At 37.1% G+C, this 11,820-nt stretch overlaps 1 protein-coding gene across 3 annotated transcripts in view; it reads left to right on the top strand.

Moving 5' to 3' along the window:
* Window positions 1-4,704, top strand: part of LOC148029063 (uncharacterized) — a 42,215-nt gene extending 37,511 nt beyond the window's left edge. For 2 of the 3 annotated variants that reach the window (XM_087688655.1, XM_087688656.1), the window contains 3 exons: window positions 3,522-3,785; window positions 4,165-4,243; window positions 4,338-4,704. In XM_087688655.1, the coding sequence (XP_087544781.1) occupies window positions 3,522-3,785; window positions 4,165-4,243; window positions 4,338-4,516 (522 nt within the window). In that variant the 3' untranslated portion in view covers window positions 4,517-4,704. The remainder of the gene's footprint in view (window positions 1-3,521; window positions 3,786-4,164; window positions 4,244-4,337) is intronic. The other variant, XM_087688657.1, reaches the window with a different exon arrangement.
* Window positions 4,705-11,820: the final 7,116 nt, after the last annotated feature.

Consider the following 11,820-nt stretch of genomic DNA (forward strand, 5'->3'; position numbering starts at 1 on the left):
GTAAAAAAGTAGTCCACTATGGACCTATCCTAAGAGTTGTCCCTACCCTCAAGGAGGAGGAAGAGTCATCTTCAAATGATGAGGAGAAAAAGTTCACCAACCTACAATCACACCATCAAAAAAGCCATTGTTGTGATGGGTAAAGCAACTCTATGATCATAGTAATCATATGCCTACCACTATTAGGGAAAGAAAAATTGGACCAAGGAGGTCTTAGAGAATAGAGGAGCAAAGAAAAGATTCTACTCACATGGTCAATATGGCCTTGATGACTGAGATTATGAGAGAAGTAAAGGTGCCAGCAGACTTAGAAGCACTTGCTAATCCATCATGGAGAGCAACTGCAAGTTGAGTATGACGACATAATGAGGAATGATACTTGGGAGCTAGTGGATTGGCCAAAAAAGAGGAACATTACCAGCATCAAGTGGATCTAGAAGATAAAGTACAAGCTAATGGAAGCCTAGAAAAGTACAAAGCCAGATTATTTGCACAGGGATTTTCATAGGTTGAAGAATTTGATTTTCAAGCATCATTTTCTCCAATCTCTAGAATGACCACTACTTGCACAATACTTGTAGTAGTGGCCGCTCATAAAAAGAAATGGCTAGTTTACCAAATGGATGTTAAATCATAATTCTTGAATGGTGACCTCAAGAGGAAATATATGTGGCTCAACCATTGGGATTTGAGGCCTCCCATTCTAAGAACAAAGTTTGCAAGCTAAAGAAGGCATTTATGAGCTAAAACAAGTCCCTAGAGCATGGTACTAGTAGATAGATAAATTCTTTTTAGGGTTAAATTTCAAAAGATGTACCTTAGATATTAACTTGTATGTTTACAAGGAGAGTCTTATTTACAAGGGACTATGAAGGAATGATCTATTAGACTCAAAAGGCTTTGAGCTCTGAGTTTAAAGTGATAGATTTGGGCTTGTTGCAATATTGACTTGGGATTGAAGTCTAGCAAGAGCCTAGCAAAATCTTCATCTCTCAAAAGAAGTATGCTTGGGAGATCTTGAAACCATTTGTAATGACAAAGTGTAAGGAGATATATTATCACTAGTAGATATTGGGAGGTATAAGAGGTTAGTTGGGCGTCTCATTTACATGTGCAACACCAAGCTAGATATCAATTTTGTTGTTAGTGTTTTGAGCAAGTCCTCAAACAAACCATGAGAAAGTCATTGGAAAGTTGGGATGCAGGTGTTCAAATACTTGAAGGGATCTCTTGAATATAGTATCACATACAATTTCGAAAGCTTTCTTGTGATTTAGAATTATAGCTCAGATTGGGTAGATGACAATGATTCTAAGAAATCAATTTCTGGATATTGTTTTTCTTTGGGTTTAGGAATCTTCTCTCTTGGATCAATAAGAAGCAACCAACTATGGCACCAAAGCAAAGTACAAGGTAGCTAGTTTTGCTACATGTAAAGAAATAGGGTTAAGGAGAATCTTATGGCATATGAGAGTACAAAATGAAGATCCAACATTACTAAGATGCCAAAAATCTAGCTTTTCATGCACACACCAAGCACAATGAGATCCAGTACTATGTGTGTGATTTGATCAAGGATGGGATATTAGAGCTTGTCTAGTTGTCCAACAAAGGAGAAAGGAGAAGATATCTTCACCAAAGCTCTTACAAAGGATCTGCTTCAAGTTCTCATCTTCAAAGACTTAGCATTGGGCCAAGGATGTAGTTTACTAATGGGTGGACATTTGGGGGGGGCGAGGGGCGGGGGGGGGGGGGGGGGGGGGGGGGGGGGGGTTGTGTTGGTGCATTAGATATGCTCAGTGCCCCACCCTTATAAGTTGCTACCAATGATCCATGGTTCTCTAAGTTGTAAGGCCCCTATTATGAGGAGAAGCCATGAGTGAGCTTGATGGTTGGGTATTGATTTGTATGTCAAATGAGGCTTATGTGATTAGATGGCTAAAACGTGATATTTGAGGATCTAACCTTTGGGTTAGATAGAGTTGTTATGCTAGTAGCAACTTGAGGCACAATGCATTGAGTTGCAAGGTGTGAGAGTTATCAAAGACCCCTATTGTGGGGACCGAGGGCCTTGAAAGCAACTCACAGGCTAAGGGGTTTCAGGGCAATGCCCTTGATTGATAAACAGTAAATGAAATATTCCTTGGAATATTACCTAGCCAACTAGAGTTAATAATATGATATGAACATGCCAACTACAATACCTTTCTAGGCTATAAAAGGAAGACCCCTCCAAAGCCATTATCAAGTTATCTTTATCCTAGATAGAGTTCTTCCAACTAGTCTTAAGGTATTTCCCTATCATCTGCCTAGATTGCCATCTAAGCTTCACAGTGGAAGTACACAAGTGGACAGAGCCATTTTGTATCAATTCATTTGAAATTAAAGTGATTTATATTCTTCTCACATTTTTTGTGTATTCTTTACTCATTGCTCAAATTCTTTCCACTATGCCTTGTAACTTTTACACAAGAAACATTCTAGAATATTATTAAAGGAAGTACTCTAGTATCTTTTTAGAGGATATGTTTTGAAAATATTTGAAAACATTCCTAGAGAGAATATTTTGGAGCATTTTCAAAAGATTCTATGAATAATCCCTACTCTTGGAACATATATAAAGATTACTTTCTAGAGGCATAATAATCCATTTTTCAAATTAAAGTGTATCTAAGAAAGCTTTCTTCACTTGGAATTTTTCTAGGTTGCCATCTTGGATTTGTATGGATGTGGTAAACTAGAGAAAGCCATTATTTATATCACTTATCTTTGAAAGAAATAAGTTTTACTTCCTCTCTAATTACTATCTATTCTCTATCCTATCCTTAGACTATTTTTATTGCATCGTATAATAACTTTTCATGATGCATTTTTGTGGGTGCATGTGCATGCTATCTAGGGACATAACAACATCCGCAGTGCTAATTACAATGTCAAAACATCTTGAAGATGTCTATGCAAAGAATTTGTCATATGACTTATAGGATTTCATAAATAGTGGGGTAATAGTTATAATTAATGCTATGTATACATAGTATGTGAATATTATGTGATAATCATAACTAATGATATGCCTACATGCCACTTAAATTATATCCAATAGTTGTGACTAGTGGTAGATCAATGTGTACATTTTTTCGTCATTTGTGTGTCATTTGTAGGATTTCATATGCATGACCTCATCTTCAATTATGAAGGATAGTTGCAGCCTTGAAAGATGCATTTATGCATTTTTCATGTCACTAACTTTTTTTTTGAAGTTGGAAAGCTATAATGCTTAGTAATTTTGATCCTTAAATTGAGTTATTCTTTCACATTTCATCAAATACCATTGGCAAAAGAAAGGTATACAAAGATTTACTTGTATCCTTTATCTTTTTTTCGTTTAGACTCTTTGTACTAGTCTTCTTTTGTGTGTAAGATTGTGGGTTTTATTATAAGTTTCTTTTTCTAATTCTTTGTTTTTGTGACAAGATTTGTGATGGCTAATAAAGACCTATTGTTGTGCTTGGATATAACAGAATCGTGCAACGCAATATCTTAGTACCACCACTTTTGAAGATTGCTCATCTACAGAGAAACTTAAAGACTTTTTACTTGATAATGACTATAGAAAAACCTGGGATACATCATTTGTATTTTACGAAGTTATAAAGATTGATGAATCGAAAGGAATTGAGGTTTTTCATATAACCAAAAATATCCTAGGTATGATAAAAAGAGAGTATATGCTAGCACATAAAGTTTGGGAAAAAGAAGATCAAACTTTTTTCTGTTTTACCAAAGTAAGTCTCTTTTTCCAAATCTTGAGTTTTTTATTATTAGTAAGAGAGTATTTTAAACCATTGCATTCATCATTTAGCTTGATCATTGTGTATATTTATAATGGCAATCTAATTTTAAAATACCACCATGGCCTAAGTGGAATTATTATACATGTTTTATGCCTTGGAGAAATTAGTAAGAAAGTCAAAGTTTTGGAAAGACAATGACATTAATATAAGAAACTTGAAGTTTTGGAGAAACATCATTACTTGTAAAGCATCCACTAGAAAGATTAATCATGATTGTAAAGGTGCATCCATCTCCATTTGATGTTATTAGGGTGCTTATGTTAAATTTGATTATATTATATTCCTAAATGTTTGCCACTTTTGTGACAAGGTATATCATGATCCTAACGACCCAAAATCAAAATCCATGTATGTTCAAAATTATTTATCAGGCTGGAGGATACGCAAAGGTATGTTATGTTTAGCATTTAGAGAGCATGGGAAATCATTAAACTAATGAATCCTCAAATTTCTTTTAAATTTTTTCTTCCCATGGTTTTGTAGTTCCAGAAAGGAATGCATGTGAATTGAAACTTTGGCATGAAGAAGATTTTGGTGGAGTAACTAATAATGTCCCAAATGTACTTCTTAAAAGAAAAACCAAAGATTATGCAAGGTTGACAGAGAAAAGCTTTAGAGAGTATGTCAAATCTGGACGAAAGCTCCAACAAAAAAATACCTAGGGTGAAGGCATGAAAGGTTGTATGTATACTATTAAGCATAATAATACAAGATCCATGAGGATTATTTTAATTCATAGGTCACAACATCTAGCATAGTTATACCTAAAATGTAATCTAGACATGGAAAAAAATCTTTCAAAATTATAAGTTATTGCTCAAAATATTCAATATTATTTTTCACCAACAAGTTAAGTTAATCATGTTTTTGCTTTGGTAACTCATGTTTGCAAACTCTTTTGCAATCATGTAAAGATAATATCATCACATCTTACCAAAATCATTAGGTTGTACTAGAGTGATTGCATTCATAAAGCACTTTTCGGATACCATTACTTTATATTTGAATCATTCCTCTAGATAAAGAAAGGAAGCTAGATTGATTATTTATCAAGTTTCTTTCTTGAATATCAAAGAAAAACTATAGTGTGAAAATTCTAATTTATGATTATCAAAATATTCCTTATTATTCAAGATTTCCAATGTTGCTTGGGAACTCTTTATAGGCTTCTTGAACTAGACCAACTGTGGCACAAAGAACCATTCAAGTCTTATAGTGTCATATATTGAGTATTATGGATTCATTCATTCATTTGTTCCATTTCAAATATAAAAATATAGTTACTAATATTGCAAAGTAGTATCTACTTCAAAAAACCAAGGGACTAGTAAGAAATTCATATTTGGGTTGGTAGAGATATTTAATGTGGGAATCATACAATGATACCAATTACTCTCATTAAGTTTGCATAAGGATGTATTTGCTCGACAAGAGACAAAGGAGCTAACAAAAGGGATAAACTCAATGTTTGAATCATACAATGATACCAGCTACTAATTAAGTTTGCATAAGGATGTATTTCCTCCATAGGTGACAATGGAGTTGGCAAAAGGGGCAATGGGGTCTTTCTTACTACATGAAGTGTTGTCTCATAAAAACCTTTATCAAGAATCACGTGGTGGGGGGACTTGCTTGAGGTGTTGCGCCAAACACACACTGTATACACAAGAGGAAGCTCACTCAAGAACACAAGAAGAGAGATGGAGGCCAAAACGTTCTCTTGTTGATTTCTTATTCTTCTTCCACACACTATACAATGTACAAAGTATAGATAAGATACAACATAAAGGAAAGTGGCCTACTAAGTCAAACAGTGCATAACCGACTATACTAATCGACTGGCGCTATGTCTTTGCCAGCTGTAGGTAGATGTAACAAACTAAATATAATAAGTAGTAATTCAGTGGCCATATGAGTATCATAATGACCACCAACGTGCTAAGTGTAGACATGCGGACCCATCTAGCTAGGCGGTCCATCATCAATGTCTCCATAAGTTGAGCTTGCCATCTCAACACTCCCCCTCAAGCTCAACTCTATCTCTGCAACTCCAAGGAAGCTTCGGAACTTTCGAAGCTTCTCTGCACCCAATGCCTTTGTGAAAATGTCAGCTATCTGATCCTGTGTGCTGACATATACCAAGTCATCTATCTGATCCTGTGTGCTAACATATACCAAGCCATTCTCTCCTACAAGTACATTCTCTCTCACAAAGTGGTAGTGCACCTCAATGTGTTTTGTCCTAGTATGGAACACTGGATTCCTAGCTAACTGTATGCTACTCATGTTGTCACAATGAATGACAACTGGACCATCTCCCTGCACATCCAAGTCACCTAATAACTTTTGCAACCATACCACCTCACATGCTGCCATAGCAGCACCTCTATACTCAGCCTATGTACTCGATAAAGCAACTGTAGGTTGCTTTTTGCTGCTACATGTGACTGCTACACTACCAAGGGAAAACATGAATCCACTTGTAGATCTTCTGTCTGACATGCTACCAGCCCAATCTGCATCTGTGTATCCAAAGACATGTACGTCCTTACTTGCCTCATTAAAAATTCGATAATGTAAAGTGGACTTCACATACCTCAATATACGTCTAACTACATCCAAATGAGGCTTTCTAGGCATCTTCATAAACTGGCTAACAAGGCCAACAACATAGCTCAAGTCTGGCCTTATGATAGTCATGTAAATAAAACTCCCTACTATCCTCCTGAACATAGTAGGGTCTTCTATCTCATCCCCAACGTCAACACTCAACTTCACATTTTGCTCCAATGGTACTGAAAGAGGTTTACATGCTATCGTATCATACTTGGATAATATATCCAAGCCATATTGCCTTTGGGATAGCCATATACCCTCATCACATCTTATCACCTCAATACCAAGAAAGTATCTCAGCTCACCCAAATCCTTCATCTCAAACTTCTTCTTCAAGAAGTCCTTAACTTCAGCAATCCCATTGTCACTATCACCTGTAATAATCAAGTCATCCACATAGATGACTATGATGACCAAACCTGCATCTCCCTTTCTCACATAAAGTGAGTGATCATCATCAGAAATACAAAATCCAATATTGACAAGATACTCTCCAATCTTGTCAGACGATGCTCTAGGTGCTTGCTTCAGCCCATAGAGCACCTTCTTTAACCTGCACACATATGTGGGATGCTCTAAATTCTCATAACATGATGGCTGCTCCATATACACTTCTTCTTGCAATTCAACATGCAAGAAGGCATTCTTAACATCCATTTGCTACAAACTCCAATATTTGGCTGCTGCCAAGGCAATCACGCATCTAACAGTTGCCATCTTAACAGCTGGACTGAATGTCTCTTCATAATCTATGCCATATGTTTGAGCATAGCCTTTTGCAACTAGCCTAGCTTTAACTGAACCATCTGCATTATGCTTGACTTTGTAAACCCACTTATAGCCAATAGCTTTCTTATCCTTGGGTAAGGGTACCAAATCCCAAGTCTTATTGGCTTCTAATGCAACCATCTCCTCATCCATTGCTGCATCCCAATGAGCATGACCAACAACATCCTCAAAACAAGTGGGCTCAACATCCTCAACTAGTTTCACCACTACAACCAAATCACTCAATGGAGCCTTTACATTACTATGAGCTCTCTGTACACCTGGTGTCCTGACTGAAGGAATGCCAAGCTCATCATCCAAACTCTCAGAACCACAGGAATCTCCATCAAATCCCAAATGACTAGTAGATGCATCATTACCATCCAGCACTTTCTTCTTTTCTTTGTCCTTTCCTGCAACACTTATAGATCCACCTGAAGATGTGGGACTAGTCCTTAGTCTCCCAGACCAAGGGCTCACTGTAGGTATAGTACCACATGATGTTTCTGGTCCACTAAGACTTTGTGATTCTTGTTTTTCTTTTTGCACGTAGCTATCTTGATCATTATCATCATCTAATATATCACCAGTAGGTGCATACCAGCTACCCATCTCATCAAAGATAACATCCCTGCTCACTCTGAACTCACCTGTGACAAGGTTATAATAGCAATACCCTTTCTTCTCTAAAGAATACCCAATAAAAATACATTTTTCAGCCTTTAGATCAAGCTTCTTCTGTAGCTCATCTGGCATATGAACATATGCAACACATCCAAATACCTTCAAGTGAGATACATTGGGCTTCTTGCCAGTAGGAGTCATCCCATGAACTGCAGCTGTGGGAATTCTGTTCATAATGTAAACAATAGTATGGATAGCCTAAGACCAAAAATGTTTGGGCATATTCTTTTCAGCCATTAATGCACATGCAACTTCTGCAATATGCATATTTTTTCTTTCTACAATACCATTTTGCTGTGGGGTATACCTGCAAGTAAATTGCCTCTTTATCCCATTAGTCCTCAAGAAACCATTGAACTCATTAGAGAGGTACTCTCCCCCTCCATCTGATCTCAAGCACTTCACTTTTAAGCCTGTTTCTATTTCAACAATTGCCTTAAAAGATTTGAAGTGCTCAAACACATCACTCTTTTCCTTCATGAAGTATACCCATAGCTTCCTTGAACAGTCATCAATAAATGTGACAAAGTATTTGCTGCCACTAAGAGATACATTCTGTGTAGGCCCCCAAACATATGCATGCACTACATCAAGTGTTTTTCTACTCACTTCTCTATCATGCGAGAAGGGTTGTCTTGCTTGCTTACCAAACTGGCATACTTCACAGACTTTATGCAATTCTACAACTCTAAAAGAAGGCAACCCTGTAACGAATCCTATGGACTGCATTAATTTCAGCCTTTACACATTTGTATGTCCAATACGCTTATGCCATATTTCAATATCTACAACTACTCCTTTTCCTTTAACATACATAGCAGCATCCATTGCAAGAATTCCAACATCTAAAGTGAACATTCGGTCAACTCTACTTCCGTTTACGACCAACATGCATTTATCATTAAAGTCTTCTACAAAACAACCTTTTGGATTGAATCGGACCTGCAACCCTTGCTCTACCATTTGGCCAACAGATACTAGATTCTTTGTAATTGATAGCACATGTAATACATTTGTCAGACTCTTTGTCTGGCCATCATACAAGGACAAGGGAACCTTTCCAATGTGTGAAATTGGGTGGCATGAATCATCACCCGTCTGCACATAACCTAGGTTTTGTAAGTCCTGTATCTCTCCAAACTATTCAACATGACTAGTCATATGATTAGATGCACCTGAATCGACATACCATACATCATCATGTGTCCCCTTTCCTGTAACTGTATTCATCATATGCTGCATAACAAACAAACGCTCATTTTTGTCTTCATTCTGTCGTGAAGACGATGCATAGTTTCCTTGTTGCAATTTACCACTGCGAATATCATCCTTCTTTGCATAGCAATGGGCTGAAATATGGCCTGTTTTGCCACAATAATGGCAAACAATAGCAAAATTTCTAGAACCTCTATTATGCCATTCACCTCTTCCTCTAGAGCTCCCCCTATCTCTACAGTTTCCTTTGCCTCCAAAAACCTGCATTTTACCAAACTGTTGATTGAACCTATTTTGCTGGTTATCGCCAGCACGTCCCATACTACCGTCTTTCGAAGAGGATCTACCACATCCCCTTCTTGAACTTGAGTAAAATGCTTGGACCTATTCACCATTTCTTTCAGATGAATCACCTTGCATATTGATATCTTCAGTGATCATGAGATAGATCAGTTCATCAAAATCTAGAAATGGCTTCCGTACATATACTGAAGTAACAAATGATTTCCATGCCTTCTCATTATTAAGGCCACTCAGAGTGGATGAAACCAAATCATCATCATTTGGCATTGCATCAATCACTGCTAAAGCATCTGCAATGCTCGTCACCTTCAACACATACTCATTGACAGACATTTTTCATTTCTCTAGGCATTCAACTCTTACTTGAGTTGAATCTTTCGTGCCTTTGTATTTACTGAAAACATACTCTCAAAAATTATCCAAGCTGCATGTGAAGTTTCTGCATTCATGTTATGTCCCAGCATAGTATTATCAATGACTGCAGATAGCCAGTACATCACCTTTTTGTCTTTTGCATTCCACTCTTTTTATGCTTTTAATTCATCTGCAGTCGGAGGGATACCCAGCTCTGGCTCCTTTTCTTCACCTAAGACAAACTCATAAAGGCCCTTTTCAATAAGGAAGTTCGTCACACGGAACTTCCATGAAGGGTAGTTATTCTTGTCAAGCTTCTCAATAATGGGATTTCCACTGTTCTCTGCCATTATCACAAACAAGGATACAACACAGCAAGCTAGTCTTCTGCAATCTTTCACAACACGTGCACAGCAATACAGTAAGCAACTTTTTCACTGATTGCTCAATAGTACATGTAATCTGCAACCTGTTTGCAAATAAACCTTATGTTTGCTTCCTGCAAACACCTCAAAAATTACAGATTCGCAATCTGTAACCTGCGCACCCACTTTTCGTCAATACAGCCGAAATCACAGTGTACCCTGAAACTATATCCACAACCTTGTGGCTCTAAAACGGGGCCTAAAATGGCCTTAGACGCCCAAAATAACTGCGGAAAAGCCCTGAAAGGCTAATTTGCAAAATATACAATGATCTGCTTGCACACCAAATCTCACAGCAATCTGAGATTTTTTGGTCGACCCTACTTCTGGTGCCTCCACAAGCACTATCCAAGAGAGAGAGTGGAAGAATGGGAGAGCTTCTTACCCATTGCTTGCTTATTCGAACCTTGCTACTTCTCCTCCACTTTAGCCTTCGAAATCAGCCTCTCTTGGTAGCATGGCTCTAATACCATATCAAGAATCGCATAGTGGGGGGACTTGCTTGAGGTGCTGCGCCAAACACACACTGTATACATAAGAGGAAGCTCACTCAAGAACACAAGAAGAGAGATGGAGGCCAAAACGTTTTCTTACTGATTTCTTCTTCTTCTTCCACACACTATACAATGTACACAAAGTATAGATAAGATACAACATAAAGGAAAGTGGCCTACTAAGTCAAACAGTGCATAATCGACTACACTAATCGACTGGCGCTATATCTTTGCCAGCTGTAGGTAGGTGTAACAAACTAAATATAATAAGTAATAAGTTAGTGGCCATGTGAGTATCATAATGACCACCAATGTGCTAAGTGTAGACGTGCGGACACACCTAGCCAGGCGGTCCATCATCAATGTCTGCACATGTTGAGCTTGCCATCTCAACAAACTTGTGGTAGGATAGAGTGCTATAGAGTGGATCGGGATCTTTAGTAAGAGATGGGGCTTGGTGACATTTAGTAAAAATTGATATAATGTTATTATAGCTTTATGAAATTTGGCTTAGGGTTAGTGTGAATCTATGTCTTAGGAGAGATTCTTATTTCCTTTAGATTCTTTGATTATCTTGTGTCATGCATTCCTCTTTATTGTGTGCTTTGCTTGGATAAGACATGTTCTTGTGTCAAAACAAACTCTAAGGCTTTCCAAGGGCTCAATATATTTCTAACTTGAAGGATTGTCTCAGACCTCAATGTTTTTTAATTTTATGATAGTCAAAAACATAGAGAAGTGTGTTGTGATAAGATCTTGGGGGGACTTCAAATTAATGAGCATATTAAGGGACATCAAATTAATAATTATAACATGTGGATTCAATAGAAGGGGTTATTGAAATCCTATTTGGATACATTTTTCACATAGGAAAATATCATTTAAGGGGTTCATAGTCGAATAGTAAAACAATGTATTCTATTGATGAATACTTTATGAATAAGGTGGTATTTAAATACACTAGACATAGAGCTATCATTACAAAAAATGGATACATCAAATGCATTCAAATACCCAAGGATATATTTTCTTGTATATTTTTTACAGGCAATTATACTCTAACAACTTTTATCGTCTAATTTTATATGCCATTTAAAAAGTTACCCA

Source organism: Lygodium microphyllum, chromosome 11 (assembly GCF_053477565.2).
Source record: "Lygodium microphyllum isolate KBCC chromosome 11, Lygodium_microphyllum_v1.1.10, whole genome shotgun sequence".
In the NCBI taxonomy this organism is placed as follows: domain Eukaryota; kingdom Viridiplantae; phylum Streptophyta; class Polypodiopsida; order Schizaeales; family Lygodiaceae; genus Lygodium; species Lygodium microphyllum.